This window comes from Panthera uncia (assembly GCF_023721935.1).
Source record: "Panthera uncia isolate 11264 chromosome C1 unlocalized genomic scaffold, Puncia_PCG_1.0 HiC_scaffold_3, whole genome shotgun sequence".
NCBI lineage: Eukaryota > Metazoa > Chordata > Mammalia > Carnivora > Felidae > Panthera > Panthera uncia.
The window spans coordinates 819,711-839,504 of NW_026057584.1; the positions used below are offsets into that span (position 1 = coordinate 819,711).

Genomic DNA, 19,794 nt, shown 5'->3' on the forward strand with positions numbered 1-19,794 from the left:
CCAGAAGACCCTCCCAAGCCAACACTCAAACATGCAAGAAACATTTGATATTTGCTGTTTGAAGTTACAAGGTTTTAGAGTGGTCTGTTACTTAACAAAATCCACTGACAGGGCTGTAGAGGACAGGGTACCTGGAAGCTGAATACAAATGACTCAAAAAAACATACTGAATTCTAACTCCTCCTAAAAGGCATGCGTCAGTGGGTAACATCATTCAAAAAGTACTCCATCCAACTCGGGGTATGTGGCAGCAATGTGATTCTGCAATTTCTGGTGACTCCGACAGGCTTACCAGAATATCAACCTGCAGGGAAGTGAAGATGATGATTCCATCTGATGAACAGAAGCAACTATAGGGGCCAAGAGCAGGCCTCCCCAAGATGGGCCACTGTGGCATGAACACTATTTTGAGTTAAAAGCAATAAAAACCCAGCAGATTCAGGAAAAGCTCTTCACCGCCCCCCCCTTCACCCCCCAACTAACTGCACCAGGAAGAGAACTATTAACAAAGACTCTTCACCTGAGACACTTATCTGCACGACAGTCAACCCCTATTCCCAGACATCTCCTCTCCCCTTCCTGTCCCAGACCCAACCCCCCTCCTGAGCTCATATAAGCATCTGTGCTGCCTGTGTTAGGAATTTCCATCTCTGTGGATTCCCTATACATATGCTATTAAGTTGGATGTTTGCCGGTTGATCTGTCTCATGTCAATCCGATTCTTGGTCTAGCCAAACAGATCTGGAAGGGCAGAGAAAATTCTTCCTCCCCAACACAATAATCTCAACCTACTCAACTCTGACAAGTTCTAAATATGGTGAAACCTTTACAAAATGCCACTTCTGAATGCTGACGAATAAAGCAATCCAGACACTTAGCGATGGCGTGTATCTCAGAGAAGGGCTATGTGTTATTTATGACTCCACAATAAATATGTGCTTTCTTCTTTTTTGGGCCTAGTTTTAGTTGATAAAGACTATTAGGCAGGATAAAAAAAAGATGCTCTGAAAGTAAGCTCTGAATAGCTCAGTTCTTTGTGTTCTTTTCTCTCCTCTCCTCTCCTCTCCTCCCCTCCCCTCCGTTCTTTCTTTTGAACATTCTGAGAGTTTTATAAGCCTAGACCATAGTGGGTGTGTCTATCAGAAGACGGCTAAACGGTGGAACTCTTGAGAGCACTGGCTGGAAAAGATCTGGGAGTCCAGCTAACCCTGCACACCTTTAACCCATTTCCTGCAGGTGACTCATCAAAGAGCACCATGCGGGGCTGGGAAATGCTGCCAAAGAGAGCCCACAGCCAGCCTCTAGCTCTCCAGCATTCAAAGGTAGCCTGTTTTGGACTACCTTCCCAGCAAAGGCTGCCTCTGGCAACACGGGAGTGACCTGGGAAGCTGGACAGACAGGTCCTACCAGTTTCAATTACTACTGCCCTGATGAAATGCTACTCGATTTCCTCCTCAGGTTAAGACCTTAAAAGGAGTGTTAGGGGTCCTCTGAATTCAGATACTATGAATCTATGCACTAGACGCTTACCATCAAACACTCAAGCAGGAGAGGCAAGAGAGACTGGTGTGCCTGGGACCCCAGGCAAGAGGACTGGGGTACAGCCCTGACCTCCAGCTCCCCACCACTGACCCCCTCCCTCACTCCCTCCTCCCCTTCCCATGCAATGCGTTCTGAATTAGGCACCACCAGAGCCCCCAAGAAGTTTCCTCTAGGGTCATCACAGCCTGGCCCCCAGCTCAGTAATCTTAGTTTCTGTGTAGCATCCTGACTTCTTGACAGAAATCTCTAAGCACAAATAAGCCTCCTGCTAAAGTTTAAATTCATTCTCTTGTCCTTCCTTTTGTGACATTAAGAGCAGAAAAAACTTCTAAAGGTATTACTTTAAACCATTATGAAAAAATTAGAGAAGAGAGACTATCTTTGTGCATTACATACAAAATAAATAATTTTAAAAAGCACACTCATTCTAACACCATTTAGAAAATCAGTGTTTTCTAAAGTATTATGTGGGTCTAAAAAGTATTGATTAGATACATATATACACACATACACTTATATGATACATTTACACATTTTTGCTATATTCACTTGTTTTTGCCAACATTATCAGTGCAATCTATTGTTAGGAAATTTTCAAAATAAAAACGTTATTATGTTTCCTGTATCTGTTGATACAGAAAAACAAGTTCAATGTTACTGTGCAACACCACCTGTGTGCCAGGCTCTTTGCACCCGTCCTTGCCACAGCCCCTGAGAAGAGGGGACTACAATCACCGCCATGTTTCAGAGAGGAGCTGACACACAGTGGGCAGATCTGGATGGGTCCAGTCCGTGCTCCACAGCAGTCAGCCGGCCTCTCTGAAGAAGAACAGAAGGGCCATGTTGTATCAGAATTTCAAAGGAAAGACAGGAGAATATCACTCTTCAAATAAAAGCAGAAACTCAGACTCACTGTTTCCAAGGATCTTAGTGTTACCAACACCACCCTGGGTCAGCTTGATAAATAGGCCAAGTCTGATCAGCAAAATGGAATGTGGTTCATCATACTTGACTTTTAGAAAGTATAAGGAAATATGCCTCCAAATATCGCTACTTACCTCAATGTCAAATATTTCCATGCTGTTGTCCAGCAGCTTCACTCGGAGGTGAAGGTGCTTCTCCTGTGTTCTGGCTGATGCCCGTGCTGCGGTTGCCAAGAGGTTCTGCCCAGGCTCGAGGGTGCTCACTCCCCCTGGGGTCTGGGCGCCCAAGCGTGTCCCTGGAGTCTGCAAGACTCTGTATGTTCCTTCTATCTCCCCCATTCTTCATCAGCTAAGAATGAAGGGCACTCTAAAACAAAACAAAAAACCCCAAAGAGTCATTGAAAGTCATTTAATGTTTGTTTATTTTTGAGACAATGTGAGAGAGTGCAAGCAGCGGAGGGGCAGACGGAGGGAGACACAGAATCTGAAGCAGGCTCCAGGCTCTGAGCTGTCAGCCCAGAGCCTGATGTGGGGCTGGAACTCCTGAACCGTGAGATCATGACCTGAGCCGAAGTCGGATGCTCAACCGACTGAGCCACTCAGGCGCCCCCAAAGTTATTTAGATATTAAAAAAAATCAGGTGCCCAGGAATTCTCTGCTCTAATTTTGCAACTTCTAGGCGTCTTAAGTTACGTTAAAGCAAAGAGTTAAACAAGATTACCTTCTACTCATACATGGATCGGTGGATCACAAAATAACAAGCACTGTTCACAAAGACACTATTTCTTGGTGCTTCTGCAAGCCAGGCAATGCATCCTCTCATGTAAGTCACAAGACCTCACCCAACAGCGGCCTGTGCCTTCGTCCGGCCGCCTGGAGTCCCCGGCACACCCTCTGGGCTCCAGCAGCCCAGAGAGTTGTTGTGCTGATGGTACACTGTTAAATGCCAGATGGTACGTTTCAGCAAAGAGGAGCAGGTGCCACGCAGCAAGTGCAGTGCACGACGGGCACCATTCAGTAGGCCACTCCCTGTGCTGGGTGAGGACAGCCAGGTGAGGACAGCCCAGGTTGGTCTGGGCCGGGTTCAGGCTTCCCAGTTTTGTAAGCGGTGTCTTACCAGGCTGGACGGAGGCCATCAGAGTGACATGAGGGCTGTGTGCCTGATGTGAGGGGCACTGGCCCCAGGCCAGGCCGTTCCCAGCACCACTTAGCTGTTCTCACGATGTCCTTGCACCCACTGCCTGCTAAGCAGACACCAGCACACAAGCGATGCCCTCCGCCCTTCCCAGTCCTCCATGGCATGCCATGGAAACTTCTCTAGCTTCAAGCTAGAAAGCTGAACAGGGTTAATCACGTCATTGTTTTTACAAAGAAAGAAGAGGCTGAGTATCAGCTAGAATCTAATAATACCAGCTTGCTTTCCTTTGTATTAATCTAGCTACTCTCTATTTATGACAAATTTACTTCTTAAATATGTGTATTTATGTTTGAAAGTCAACTTAAAGAAAAATCTTGATCAGTGAAGCACAGTATGACAAAAAACAAATTCGAGACGTTTACTCAAGAAAGAGCAGATGGGAATGCAAGCTGGTGCAGGCACTCTGGAAAACAGAATGGAGGTTCCTCAAAAAACTAAAAATAGAACTACCCTATGACCCAGCAATTGCACTACTAGGCATTTATCCACGGGATACAGGTGTGCTGTTTCGAAGGGACACAGGCACCCCCATGTTTATAGCAGCACTATCGACAAGAGCCAAAGTATGGAAAGAGCCCAAATGTCCATCGATGGATGAATGGATAAAGAAGATGTGGTATATATATATACAATGGAGTTCTACTCTGTAATCAAAAAGAATGAAATCTTGCCATTTGCAACTACGTGGATGGAACTGGAGGGTATTATACTAAGTGAAATTAGTCAGAGAAAGACAAAAATCATATGGCTTCACTCATATGCGGACTTTAAGACACAGAACAGATGAACATAAGGGAAGGGAAGCAAGAATAATAGAAAAACAGGGAGGGGGACAAAACAGAAGAGACTCTTAAATACGGAGAACAAACAGGGTTACTGGAGGGGTTGTGGGAGGGGGGATGGACTCAATGGGTAAGGGGCACTAAGGAATCTACTCCTGAAATCATTGTTGCACTATATGCTAACCAATTAGGATGTAAATTTAAAAAAATAAAAAATTAAATTAAAAAAAAAGAAAGAGTGGGGCTGCTGGGAAAACTACTTCACTCCCTTACCTCTGACAAGCATTCTACTAACGTGCGGTAAATTTCTTAGAGAATTAATCTAAATTTCCAGTCCATTCCCTCATGTGCCAACCTAACTGTTGGCTCCCCTGGCCCTTTCATCCGTTCCATGCTTACTTTGTTATCAAGAAAAACCATTTCATGAATGTTTTGTCTCTTGAATTAAGTTTAAAAACTTCTCAGTCACCCGCTGAGCCACCTCTACCACACACTTAAACCCTACCCAGCAAAGACAAGGTCTCCAGCCCACGTGGGCAAGAACTTCCACACACGTGCGATCTGTCGAACAAGCAGGCAAAGCACAAGAAAGCTAAAACCTCCCGGGACAGTGAACCAAGAACGGTATGAGCAAAGTGACAAGGTGGTGTCACTCTGCCAAATACACCTCCCGCCCCCACTCTTGCACAAGGACGGACTGCCCCTCGTGGACAGGCACAGGTCTGGTTCAGGTTAGCAGTTACCCACCATATTCGAATCCCCTCTCCGGGTTGTATGCACCCTGACAGCAGGAACTAAATTCTTACTGTGAATGTTTGCTAAGTATTTATTTAATTCACAGCAGTGGCATCAAGGAACATGAACTGCCTCGTCAGGCAATGCACCATACAGGCCTGAGCAGCGAAAGACAGACTATGGTCACAAACAGAAAACACTGGAAAATCACTAATATTCATGCCACTAATATTAAATGTGGGATGAGATTCTGAGAACCAGAAGGATGAACTTTTTCAATTTCACCGATGTGAGTAGTTAACGCAAAATTGATGGGATGTGAACGAAGAAGACACCACCTGCAAGGTGTCTCTAATGTGCACATAGAGGAGAACAAGTTCTTGATTAGTTCACAGCATTTACTGACCCTGAGGCACTGAGAGCAGGTCCTTCTGAGAAACTATGGGCCGTTTAACCCTGGGCACCAAAGTGATCCTTCCCTTTTCAAGCTACTGTTCTGAAAATTTAGGTACAACCAAAACATATTTTAACAAGTCACTTATTTATTCCATTATATATTCTCATGTAGACTTTTCTTTTTTAAATTTTTTAAATGTTTATTTATTCTTGAGAGAGAGAGGTGGGGAGAGAGAGAGAGACAGAGCAGGAACAGGAGAAGGGCAGAGCAACAGAGGGACACAGAATCTGAAGCAGGCTTCCAGGCTCTGAGCTGTCAGCACAGAGGCCAATGTGGGGCTCAAACTCATGAGCTGTGAGATTATGACCTGAGCTGAAGTCGGACGCTTAACTGATTAAGCCACCCAGGGTTTCCTGATATAGATTTTTTTCTTAATAATTTTAGATGGAAAAAATTTCTTCAGATTATCTTCTACTCATTATGATAAGAGAGTCCTGTCTAGACACATACTTCTAAAACAAAACAGGCAAGACTCACCCCCAGTGTGCTGAGGGGCACATCAGGGTGGGCACGCTGTAAGAAGAGTGTGCAAGGAGATTCGTACTAGAAAACTCGCAGTGGTCCATCTTGGTGGGAGGGCTTCTGTCTCCGGGATAAGGTTTCAGAAGGGCCCTCTGGCATGGTTACATCACTTGGTTAGACCATGTTCACTTTATAATCGTTAAGCCATATACTCGATTTATGTGGTTTTTCTAGATCTTTGTTTATTTATATAATAAATAAATTAAAAACAGCATACTTTTAACATTATTTCATCTCTTCTAAGAACAAAAGACCACTTCTTGGTCCACAAGAGACCTGTGCAGGTCTGCATGCCTTTTGAGCAGCAAATGGACATCCTAGTTATTTTCATCTAGTCCAAAGACCTCAATGTAGCTTAAGCTAAGACTCGGGGTCATCAGACACTCTTGTTCTGGAAGGTCATTGAGGAAATGGCCCCGAAGTACCCTACTGCTTATGTTCTAAAGAAAAATACGGTTGCTATCACATAACAGTATGTGGCATAAATTACACGTTTAATATTTACTTGGCTTCAAAGTTTAAGAAATCTTAGAAAATGAGGAACTTAACAGAAAACTGGTACAGAACCCCGATGCTGCCCTCAGAGCCTACCCATCTGCTGCAGAACGAAAGGCGTAACCAGACCCCTGCAGAAACTCGAGGCCACTCTTTCAGCGGTCACATGCCCTGCCCACCGCCTCCTCCAGCTGACCGCGGGAGAAAACGAAAGGAAAAACGTATGCACTGAATGAATCTGTTTTACATCAATTACGACCTAACAGAAATTACTTTGTTTTGCCTTGTGTGCTTCTAAATAAACATTTAAAGGGCAAGAGTATGCAAGACAGATGAGAAACACAGCAAGTCCACGTGAGCTGTTCTGCGGTCCTGGGAGCCCTAAATGTTAGATGCTAGCCCCTGCTCACTTCTCCTGCTTCCAGAGAGCCTCCCAGAAATCCAGAGGGAAGCAGTGGTGTGAAGAACCAAGGCCCTACACGGGCTCCAGATTTTGTCATCCTCCTCCATGAATGAAATGCTCTGCAGATTTCATTCCTAAAAATATTTCTGGTAGCTGGACACAATTTCCACTACTGACATTTAGCACTACCTACTAGAAAACTCCGTTCCTACCTACATATTTTCATTTAATAAAAAAAATTTTTAATGTTTTTTTAATTTATTTTTGAGAGAGAGAGAGAGAGCATGAGTCGGGGAGGGGCAGAGAGAGATGGAAACACAGAATCCAAAGCAGGCTCCAGGCTCTGAGTTGTCAGCACAGAGCCCGACGTGGGGCTCAAACTCACAAATTGTGAGATCGTGACCTGAGCTGAAGTCGGCTGCTTAACTAACTGAGTCACCCAGGCACCCCTAAAATTTTTTTAATTTTCATTTGAGAGAGAGAGAAAGATAACAAGCGAGTGGGAGATGGGGGGGGGAGGGGGGGAGGGAGGGAGGGAGGGGGGGCGGGGGGAGAGAGAGAGAGAGAGAGAGAGAGAGAAAATTCCGAGAAAAACTTTAAAAACCACCTTGTGATATATTTCTATCTCAAAGTTGGAAAAATTCAGCTCAAAAGTCTGTCCATTTGGGCGTCTGAGTGGCTTAGTCAGTTAAGTGTCCAACTGATCAGATCTCATAGTTCGTGAGATTGAGCCCTGCATCCGGCTCTGTGTTGACAGCGTGGAGCCTGCTTGGGATTCTCTGTCTCTTTCTGTGCCCCTCCCCCACTTGTGCCCTCTCTTCCTCAAAACAAACAAAAAGTCTGTCCAAGCTTTGGGTGATGACATGTCAATGCGGGTTGTAGCAGATGTGCTACTCTGTGTGTCTGGGGGGGGGGGGTGCTGATGGTGGGAAAGGTGTAAGAGGGACAGGGCATTTGGATATCTCTGTACCTGCAACTTGACTTTGATGTGAACTCAACACTGCTCTAAAACATAAAGCCTATTAAAAAAAAAAAAAAAAGTCTGCCACAGAACACATAACTCAGAAATGACTGCGCCAGGACCTAAGCCCGGCCTGGACCTGGCCACTAAGCCGCCTTGCTGTCTACTGGAAAATGAGCACATGGCTCCCCAGACAAAAGCACCCACTGGTCATGGTCCACAATAAAGGGAATTGCTTAAAAATTCTGTTACGCAAAAGATCTCCTTGGTTGCCTCTTCCACCCTCCTTGGTTGCCTCTTTCAGGAGGATCATAAAACCTAAGTGTATACTGACCAATTAAGGAAGCAGAACATGGCACTCACTTCGACGACATCTTTCTAACACACCTAGAGCGTACGACAGCGCTGGCAAGAACGCTCGCTGCTGACAATGTTCAGATGGAGTCCTCACCTGGCTCCTGGGCCCTGGACTACATCACCTCTTCACTACAGCACAGCAAGAGGTAGGCCCTTTTATTCCCTAATAAGCATGACTAGTATTTTTTAGAACAAGCAACTAAGCAATTCAATCGGTATAAGGAATCAGAGAGAAAAATGTCAGAACATGTGCCGTAAGGCAACGCCTCAAAGAGCTGACAAGAAACAGCTGGCCAGATGGAGGGCAGGCAGGGCATCCGCATGCATGGGCACGTGTACTGGTGGCAAAAACACACCCACCTCCTCCAATCAAAAGGTTGATTCTCAACCCTTTTTTCCTTTGGTATGAAGCTGCCCAATTTAACACCAAAATCTTCATGGACAAAAGCAAGGTCTTTATGGTTCTCTAGCATGAACAAGAGAGTTGGAATAGAAACATGTGCATTTGCTTGTCTTCAAACAACAATGGAAGGATAAACCCAAACGTACTGACAGTGGCTGCCCATGGGATGGAATGCACCGGGAATACAGCACTGGAAACCTCTTCTTCCAGTGCACAAGGTTTCCATGGGTTGACTTGGGAACCTCCCGAATGTTTTACATACTTAGAAAGCAAAATGAAATCAGTGTTTTAGAAAAGCCCCAAAACTCAAAAATGAAATAAATGATCCTCACTGTACATTCAGACAGCAGCTAAACTACAAAAGGAATTACTTCAAGTGACTTTCAAACTCAGTAACCTCATTACCCATCACTAGTGAAATACACCCTAAAGATTAAAGACTACGAGTAAAACCACAATGTGGCATATTCTACAAGAAAACAATCTCATTTCTTCAACAAATGGCAAAGAAAAAAAACCAGCAAGCAAGCAGGCAGGCAAGCAAGCAAGCAAGCGACGGGGTGGGAGGAAGGTGATAGACACTGTTAAAACACATTATCTGTCAAATGCTCCCCATGGACCTTATTTGAATCCTGAATCAAGTATTTGTGGAACAATCAGGGAAATCTGAGCACTTCCTTCAAATTAGGTGATTTAACAAGTACCACTAATTTCCTAGATGTTTTAATGGTATTGTGTATATACGAAGGTGGAAGACACCCTATCTCTTAGAGATACATAACTATTTTTGGATAGTGGAATAATACCTAGGATTTACATTAAAATAATCCACTGAGGTGGGGGTCAAGAAGATAATAGTCCCCCTCCCCCAAAAAACCCCCAAACTATTGCCCATATGTTAATTATTGGAGCTGTTTTTGATATATGCACTTTTGTGGATGTTTGGAATTTTCTACGAGTTAAAAAAAAAAGAAAAAGAACAAATGAAAGAACAAACAACAGATCTGGCAACAATTTTCAGCGTACATTAAGGATCCAGAAAACCGCTGGAATAGTTCACAGGTGAGAGGGCGAGTGTGTGTACACCGTGAAATGCTGGCTCAGCCCCTTATTTTCCATAGGAAACAGCAGCCTGAGAATGGAGCCGCTTGCTGAAGGCCACAGATCCAACCTGTGTAGACAGGACTAAGGCCCAGTGTCCTGACTCCCAGTCCAATACACTATAATGCAAATTCTTCAAGTTTAAAGGACAAAACAATTTGACTTTAAAAATTGTACATCCAGGGGCGCTTGGGTGGCTCAGTCAGTTGAGTATCCAACTCTTGATTGGCTCAGGTTGTGATCTCATGGTTTGTGGATTCGAGCCCTGCCTCGGACTCTGCACTGAGCACAGAGCCTGCTTGGGATTTCCCCCTCCCTCAAAATAAATAAATAAACGTTTAAAATATTGCACATCCATGCATCATACGTTCACTGTCATTTGTTAACTCTGTAACTCCATTTTACGTCAGTTATTGTATTTTCAGTTCTAAAATTCCTACTTGTTTTTCCTTTACATCTTTTTTTTTAAGTTCACTTTCTACCTTTCCATTTGTTTCAAGAATACCCTTGCTTCTCAGGACATTTTAGTAACAGCTGTTTTCAAGTGCGTTTCAGCTTTTTATCGCAGCCTTTACCAGTTGAGCAGCTTAAATAAGAGCCTTTTATTGTGTCAGTCTCCGTGGATCTGAAGTCTGGGTACAATGTACACCCGCAGAGCACTCTGCTGAAGGTCTCACAAGGTCTGCACAAGGGGACAGCCGGTGTGGGGTCTGAGATGGAAGAATGCATTTCCAGGCCCGCTCAGCTGTCTGGGTAGAGAACTGAGACCCCTGTCCTTGCTGGCACTGAGCTGCTGTACCATGGCATGTTCCTAGAAGTAACATCAGGAGGTGAAGGTCACGGGAGCCAAAATTCTGCCAAAGTCTCTGTCGGAGACCTGCAACATTCGTATCACCTCGGTTTGTGCCTGTCTTGTGTCTTCTGAGGGGATATTTTCCCGATTCTGTGTATGCTATGTAATTTTGGATAGGATTGTGGACTTTTGGAGCCCCGGATTGTGGCCATTTTTAATACTGTGTGGACTTGGGGTATTTCTGCTTTAGTAGACACAGGTCTGCTTGGGATCAGGCCGCAGGCTGTGGTCTCAGCGTCAGTTCCATGTTCAGAGGCTCCATCCTCCTTGTGTACCATCATCCAGAGGCCAGCTTGGTTCCCAGGCCGTGGCCTACCTCTTAGTTGAGTTCCCAAAGCCTCTGGCAAGTTCTTCGGGGTCAGACTCATACGTGCCCAGCTCAGCGTTGAGGCCATAAGTTCAAAGCAATTTCAGGGGTCACTTTCTTGAACTCTTCCCTCTCCCAAGTCTCCCTGGTATACTTTGCAGTTGCCTGGAGCTCCCCTTCTCAGTCCTTCAGCCAGAAACCTGGGGCTTTAGTTACTGGCTCCGCTGTGCACTTCCTGTGCCTGCACCCTTGCCTGGGAGAAAACAGCAATGGGGGTTTCTGGACTCCCTCAGAGTTTTAGGTGTCTGCAGGTTCCGGGAGCCACAGCCTGACTGGAGGACAGGGGAGAGGGGAGGAAACCAGCAGCTTTCTCCCATTCTCTCCTACAGCACTTTCTGTTTGCATCTGGTGCCCACCTCTGGGTTTCAGATACTCTGAGGCCAGGCTGGGGAATCCTGGAGGAAAAATAGGAAACTCTTTACTGGTGCAGTAGTTCTTCAAATGCTGGCCTTTGTTCCCAATCCTCCTGTCACCATTGACTTGTCAGAGTCCTCAAACACCAGTTCCCTGCAGCTGTCCAGGCTTTATAGCCACAGGCAGTGGGAGAGACAGGGTGGAGCATGCTTAGTCCATTGTCCAGGAGCCAGACTTGATATCCATGCATTTTAAAAATGGTTATGGTGGTTATCTTTGGGAGAGAAAGAAGGTTGATTTTTATTTCTTTTTCCAACGTTCTATAATTTTCAAATTGCCTCCAGTGATACGTATACATTACTTTTAAATGAGATGGCTTTTCTGCAGATTACTGCACAAGTACTACCTGCTTTAGGAGTCTTAAATGGTAGGGGTACCTATGGTATGTCACTGCTCACCTTCCAAGAGAAAGATGCAATAGCTATTATCTCTCGTCTAGGAAGTGTACTTGTTCTTCTAAAACAGTTCAGTAAAATTAAAAAAAATAATAAAGTTTATTTATTTTTGGGAGGGGGGCAGAGAGAGAGAGGGAGAGAGAGAATCCCAAGCAGGCTCTGCACTGTCAGTGCAGAGCCAGATGTGGGGCTTGATCCTATGAATCATGAGATCATGACCTGAGCTGAAATCAAGAGTCGGATGGATGCTTAACTGACTGGGCCACCCAGGTGCCCCTGAAATAAAAATATCTTTAAGCACTCCCTGGAATCGATTTCTTGTTCAGGTACTGAGACTTGTTCCCCCAACATGCATCTTATCAACTACTATCAAAAGCGTTTAGGGCTTTCATTATGAAGGAGGCAAGAGTTACTAAAGCCTAGTAATTGAAACAACTTGTCAAATTCCCTGGTGTTGCTTCTTCCTTCTCAAACACACTTCCACTGGGTGCTAGAAGGTGCACTGAGCACCCTCAACCCTCGTGCCTCTATCGTGTTATCTGGCATCAAGCACAGGGACACAACTGCCCTTGCAAAAGCCTGATACCTCTAAAGCTGTTCTGCCTCTGGTTTGGGCCACCCTCCCCCCCCCCACCCCCCACATGCACTGGCCCCTTCCCAGGTCCTAGGACAGGCCCTATGCAAAGTGTGCCTATGGTTGTAGCCTTCTGTAAAATTCACAGAACACATTCTGATTGCAATCAATTTAGGCTGCTGCCGCTTTCCACTACAACCTTGTTCCTTTTACATCAGGCATCTTAGTAGGGGCTGCTGGCATTTTGGGGATGCAGCTCAGGGCACAAGGAGCTGGAGACACATTTAGCTTGGATTTGGTGGGATACGTGTATGTTTGCAATTACTTCTTGTACACTTACCACCTGCCATCTCAGTGCAGGTAGGGCTTCTGGGAACACTGGCATCACCCACTACGCCTGCCCCCCAGGGGCACATGAAGCAAAGGTGCAGGGCTGGGGGCCTGAGGCCATCTGTACACATCTGATGGTGCCCAGCACTGGCGGTGCATGGGCTATGGGAAAGAAACAAGGTTTGAAATAAGGGGAGCCAGATGCTCACCTGTGGGAAAATTATCATCACACACGTTAAACTGTAAGTAGATAAAACTGATGTTCTTGTTTGTCAGAAAAATAAATGTTAATGTAGTAGGTCTATCAACATAACACAGATTATTTTTTTACTTTTTGAATGGAATTGTACAGAATTGAATTTATCAGAACTCCTGCTTTTCTGAGACACACACCTATAGCTGTACTAGAAACAGCAAACATATACTGTCCATAGGTGTAACCATGTTTTATGCATCCTATCGATAAATATTTTTGATCACTTGTGTGAGAGGAATCATTGAGTTCTTTCTATTCTCTATCACATGAAGAGACCATTAAAAACACATATGCTACTTTTGAACAAATATGCCATTTAGTGATGTTATTCTCAGCTTTTTTGAATCTGTACCTTTTTCTTATTCTACATAAATATTCACTTTCCAGTTAATTATTTACAACACTGTATTCGTTTTCTTAGAAAGGCTCCCTCTCCCAAATTGTATGTATAAGCTTCAGGCCACATAAAACTTGGCATCTGCCCTTGCCCCAAATGAAATTTGAAATTTGATTTATTCAAATGTATTGAGCACGTGCTCAGTATCAAGAAAATCTAAGTCTGTAAGAACATGGGAGTTTTTTTTTAATTTTTTTATTTTTAATGTTAATTTATTTTTGAGAGAGAGACAGAGCGTGAGTGGGTGTGGGGCACAGACAGAGGAGACAGAATCCAAAGCAGGCTCCGGGCTCTTAGGTATCAGCACAGAGCCCGATGTGGGGCTCAAACTCTCGGACCTCAAGATCATGACCTAAATTGAAGTTGGACACTCAACTGACTGAGTCCCCCAGGTGTCCCTATAAGGACATGGGAGTTGATGAGACAGCCCCTCCCTATTACAGCAGGAGAAGATGGTGTGTTAAATGGTGGTGGGCACCACAGGAAAAGTAAAGCAAGGCTGGCAGACAGGAATTGGGTGTCTGCAAGAGAGGGAGAAGCCCTCCGCAGGAGGGCATCTGCACCAGGCCAAAAGAAGGTTCTGGCACACACCCCAACGCCACAGTGTCCCAAGGGATGGCCACTGCTAGGCCCACATCATCTTATTTAATCCTCACAATCCCCATCACATAGATCGAGGAACTCAGGCTCAGAAAGGTTAGTGACTCGCTGGTGGTTGGTCAGTTCCTCAAGTGGCACCAACCCCACTCTGATTCCACAGTGGAGTATCTCCTCTTGGTTTACGTGACCCTGCAGGCCAAGCACAGGCCCACAAGATCTAAAGACAACTCTGGGGGCGCCTGGGTGGCTCAGTTGGTTAAGCATCTGACTCCCGGTATTGGCTCAGGTCATGATCTCATGAAGCCTGCTTGGAATTCTCTCTCTCCCTCTCTCTGCCCCTCCCCTGCTCATGTGCGCACTCTCACAGAATAACTACGCTTTATTTTTGTAAAATTTGTTAATGTTTTATTTTTGAAACAGAGAGAGAGAGAGACAGAGACAGAGACAGAGACAGAGGAGACGGACAAAGTGCGAGCGGGGGAGGGACAGAGAGAGAGGGAGACAGAATCTGAAGCAGGCTCCAGGCTCCGAGTTGTCAGCACCGAGCCCGACATGGGGCTCGAACCCACAAACCACGAGATCATAACTTAAGCTGAGGTCGGATGCTTAACTGACTGAGCCACCCAGGCGCCCCCAAATAAATACACTTTAAAAAAATAAGTAAATAAATTGTGGTATGATTATATTCCAGTTGACTGTAGATCACTTCACTAATTTACATTAAAAAAATAAAATAAAAGACAGCTCTGTAAGTGGCCAGGACCACCTCTCCACAACAGTAACCAGGAGCAGAAAGTACAAGGTAAACCCAGGAAGAGGGTGCTTGCCTGACTCAGAGAGGCTTCCTGGGAGAAGTCAGGGCAGGGGCCCTGCAGGGGTCAGGACAAAGAACAATGTGGGTAGGTGTGGGGTCCTGAGGATGCCCACAAGGGGCTGGGCCCTGAGGGACCTTGTGGGCCTACTGAGAGGTCTGGATGTCATCTTAGGTCTCCTTCTGCTCTGCAGCTGGGAGAGTCATCACTGCATCCTACAACGTTACAGTACCTTTCTGTTTTTTAAAAAGGCTATAAACTAAAACACCGGTTTGGCAGGGTAGAAATAATCCCATGACCCTAAAATAAAACTACATATATCCCTAACATCCCTTTCCATCCTGGTCCACGTCTTCACATATTTTTACAACAGTGTAATTGCTATGTACCCATGGTGTCACCTTTTTAGTGAAGGCATGTTTTTGAACCGATTTCCATAAATCAAAGGTTCGCATTTTGTCTGGGGAGAAGGTTCACATTTTGTCAGGATTCCCAGAGCAGGCTCACTAGCTGTGGAGAACCCTACCATCCTGACATGCGGGATTTGTGTATCAGGGTTGGTTTTCAGAACGGGGACTACAAAATGAAAATCGTTAGCACATACCGCTAACTGCTCTCCAAAAAGAGCAAACCTGATTTACAGAATCACCACCAAAGTAACCAATCCCAGAAACCCACAAGAGTGGGCTTTACCATATTAAGTTCTGTGTAATCCTCACTTCTTTGACTCCCTGTTGCCAAGGTAAAACCTGGAGTAGACAAATATACTATAGTCCAGTGACCCCGTGGACACCCGGATTTCAGACCACGACACAAGTGCCCTCAGATCAACACTCAACTTTACAGTGGGGTTTCCCTGAACGCCTACTGCCACTGCTGCGTGTCGGAGGCTTGCCACCCACTGAGTGAAAGGGGCAGCTGGTGAGCTGATGAGAAAGTGGGTGAAGGAAAAACAGGAACAAAACGGAACAGGTGAGCAGCAGTAAGTTACTGTCTGACTACAGAGGGGGTGCCAAGGTGACCAGAGGCCAGTGTGTGGACAGAAGGGATTACCCACGTGTCCATCTCTGCTTTGCCAAGCGGTTCCTATCCTTCCCCCCAAGGCAGTATAACTCTGCTTAAATACTGCCTACTTCCCGGGGCGCCTGGGTGGCTCAGTGGGAGAAGTGTCCGACTTCGGCCCAGGTCATGATCTCACGGTTCATGGGTCCGAGCGCTGCGTCGGGCTCTGGGCTGACAGCTCCGAGCCTGCAGCCTGCTTGGATTCCGTGTCTCCCTCTCTCTCTCTCTGCCCCACCTCCACTTGCTCCCTATCTCTCAAAATAATAAATGAAACACTGACAAAAAATTAAAGAAAATACTGCCTACCTCGCTCTACTATCCACTCAGATTATTCTTCCACCTGATAGTATAATGGCTAACGTCACCTAAGCGCTTGCTGTGTGCCACACATCTCACACGTGGCCCATTATATACAGACGCTTCGGTGCCACAACCACCATGTGGGGTAGCTAAGTTTCACCCCCTTTTATCGATAAGGAACAAAGACAGATGGACATATCGCGTAAACTGGGGAATGACTCAGTGCAGAAGGGCCCTGGAAACCTAGGAAAGGATGGTCATCATGTGAATGAGGCAGCAAACCTCCCCAGTGGAGGAAACCGCAGCAGCATCTCGTCCAAACGGCTCAGGGCACACGCGCAGGAGAGAAGCTGCAATAAAGCTGGGAAGACGCAAGGCCAGGGTGTGATCCTAAACCGGTCTCTCCACTTCCAGATGGGGCTGTGCGCCCTGGCCCCGTCTCCTCTGCGGGGGTTTGAGAGAACCAAGCACGACGACCAGCACGGAGCGGTTCACGACTCTTCACGCCGGATTCTCTCAGCGCACAGGGGCTCGCACGAATCTCAACCGGCAGCAGATGCGGGAAATTAAAATTACAGTCGATCTACGAGTAAAGGTTACTCCGTGCCTGCCGGCCTGCCTTAGTGTCTTCTACAGCCTCTCTGGCAGAGAGAAAATCTGAGTTGTCTGTCGGCACGCCGTCTACACACAACCAACACCCGAACCCAATGCCACCAGATGGCTATCAAACGTTTCCACAGTGGTCCGACCAAAACCATCTCATGGGAACAAAACAAACGAAGAAAGAAAAACCACCCTTTAAAGATTTAGCCCTGGGTCTTAAATCTTCCCATCGTCTCTTTATAGGACGTACTGGCGTTATTTCCTTCAGCACATGATTAAATTTCTGTTCTTCGCAGCCATTCCCGACTAGCACACCAAAGGCCACTGGAGGCTGCGGACACCGGGCACAAGCGGAAAAAGTGCTGGCGCGATTCGCTGGGCCGTATCCCGGCCCCAGTTTTCCTTCAGATGCCTTCCCAAGGCCTTGGGGAACATTCTAAACCTGAGTGGACTAAAAGCATTAACACCCAACACCTAGTTAACCACCTTTAGGATACAATTTGAAGGCCAAGAAGGGTGTGGTCACAACCAGCATGGGCTTCCACCTGTGGCTCTGCGTGGGCCTCCACGCGAGACGCTCCCTGGGCCACCTCCAGGGCCTCCACGCAAGGCTCTCCCCAGGGTCCCTGGGTCCCCACGCGGGACCTTCCCCGGGTCTTTACGCACACCCTCTCCGGCCCGCCCCCGGGCCCCCGCGCGGGACCTCCGCGGCCCGCCCCCGGGCCTCCCGCGTCCGGGCCGCCAGCGGGCAGGCTCCGCACTCTCGGGGCCTCCTCGCGCGGGGCCCGCCGCCCTGGAAGGCCTCCCGAGCCCGGGCTTGACTCCGCTGGTGGACCGCCGTCCTGAGGCGGCTCCTGAGGCGCCGGGCCGCCGCGGGCCTCAGCGCCAGCTCGGCCTCGGCTCCCTGCCCTCGCCCGCGAAACCGCGGCCCCGCCCGCCCGCGGGCCCTTGTGCTCGCGGCCCTGCGTCCTCACCCGCCGGCCCGGCCCGCGCCGTCGTCCGTAGCGGACTCCAGGTCTCGGCAGCTCCGCCCGCTCGCGACCGCCGCGCCAGACTGCCAGCCAGCCGCCTCCACGGCGCACGCCCCGCCCCGCGCCGCGAGCCCCGCTGGGGCCCGCCCCCGCCTCCGCGGACGCGCCGTCGATTGGGCTGCGGGCCTTTGGGGCGGGGCCTCCACGGCCCGCGGCCTGGAAGTGCGGCACAGAGTTCTGATTGGTGAACGAACGGGGAGGAGGCGGAGCTAACTCGACAGGCGGAGTCGAATGCAAATCAGCGGAGATTCGCCTCGGAGGACGGCGCTCGGTCCTGGGGGGGGAGGGGGGCTCGGCTCGGCAGGCGGGCCTCAGCCTGGGGCGGGGCTCTGAACCCGGGGCTGGGCCCCGGCGGCTCGCCGGGTCGGGGGCGGTTCTGGGCGCGGCTCCTCTCCTCCCGGCTCCAGCCCAGCCCGCCTGCTTGTCCTACCCCCGGATGCATTCCTCCTGGGGCTACCCGGACCATGGCCTAAGGGCACTGACTGCCGAACAGTGACGTGCTGCGGTGGGCAAGGGAAGGCGGCCCACGTCCTCTCAGCCTTGTGGTTCCCCCTTTAGCTTCGCGACTACCACTCGGGAATGGAAATGTGACAGTACGTCTTGGGTCTCCCAGGCCCGCGACCACTAGGTGCACACACCCCTTCTTCTAGGGGTTCAGTGAACTCCTACGCATCCTTCAAGCCCTACCCAACTTGCCCTCAGCGCCAGGTCCTGACACCCGCCCTCCTGGGGCAGACCAGGAGTGCCACCGGCTGCTGTCAAGGAGATAAAGGTAGGATCAACTTGGATTCGTTCTCAAGGGGACCCCCACCCCCACAGTGTTTCACCTCCTGAGCTTAGCCAGACCCCTCAGGTTTCCTAGAGGTTTGAGGAACTGATGCTCCCCACAGGGCAGCCTCAGGGTCTGAGGCTCAGCAGAGACCCAGCGTGGCAGGCCATCCAGACAGCTCTGTAGGGAGCGGCCCCTCCACCTCCTGGCCCCACGTCTCCCACCACTCCCTTGAGGCCTTTCCTCTAACCGGCCCCCAGCACCAAAATTGGAGTCCAGAGAACTGTCCTCACTGCCCCCAGGGTGGCACAGGTCTCAGGACTGGCCGCAGGGCAAGTGAGGGCTGGGAGCAGAGAGCCTGGTCCCCGGGATGGGTGACTCCCCGGAGGCTGCAGGGCCCCTACTAGCGCCAAACAGGAGGGTACAGGCTGACCTGAGGGAAGGAAGTGGAGATGGTGTACCTTCTACCCTGGGGTCTGTGCAGGTGGTTCAGGAAGCACTAAAGGTCCTTGGGTGGTCAGTGGTGGAGGCAGCAAAGAGCATCCAGCCACCCAGATCAGGCCTGCAGTTCAGGTTCAGAGTTTCCTCTGTAAGTGGCCACGTGTTCCTTATCCGTCTCTTCTCAGAGATATTTAGAACAGAAATGATTTCCTAGATCTAGTCCAGGCACCACTGGACTCCTAATAGTGCTGACTTTTATTTTTTTTAACGTTTATTTATTTTTGAGAGAGACAGAGCACGAGTGGCGGAGGGGCAGAAAGAGAGGGAGACACAAGAATCTGAAGCAGGCTCCAGGCCTTGAACTCATGAACTCAGGCCTTGAACTGATGCGGGCCTTGAACTCATGAACCGTGAGATCATGACCTGAACTGAAGTTGGATGTTGAACCGACTGAGCCCCCCAGGCACCCCATAATAGTGCTGATTTTTAGCACACACTCACTATAGGTAGGTGAGCAGGTCACCCATAATTCCTTCCTTCCTAGTCTTTATGGCTCTTTCCCTCGGGCTGGGATCGCCAATACAAAAGGTAGGTACTGATATTACTGGTGCAAATAATTCTTCCTGATTTTGTACACAGATGTTTTGTAGGGCTTTGAACCTTTCCCAGAAGACATTACACCTTCATAAAGAACCAAAAATAACTATTCAC

At 48.0% G+C, this 19,794-nt stretch overlaps 1 protein-coding gene across 6 annotated transcripts in view; it reads right to left on the minus strand.

The window, feature by feature from the left end:
• The window catches only part of FARP2 (FERM, ARH/RhoGEF and pleckstrin domain protein 2), a 104,457-nt gene extending 86,548 nt beyond the window's left edge, over positions 1-17,909 (minus strand). For all 6 annotated transcript variants that reach the window (XM_049614501.1, XM_049614502.1, XM_049614500.1 and 3 more), the window contains exons 1-2: positions 17,817-17,909; positions 2,601-2,832 (exon numbers count right to left, since the gene is read on the minus strand). In XM_049614501.1, coding sequence (XP_049470458.1) covers positions 2,601-2,804 — 204 coding nt within the window. In that variant the 5' untranslated portion in view covers positions 2,805-2,832; positions 17,817-17,909. The remainder of the gene's footprint in view (positions 1-2,600; positions 2,833-17,816) is intronic.
• Positions 17,910-19,794: the final 1,885 nt, after the last annotated feature.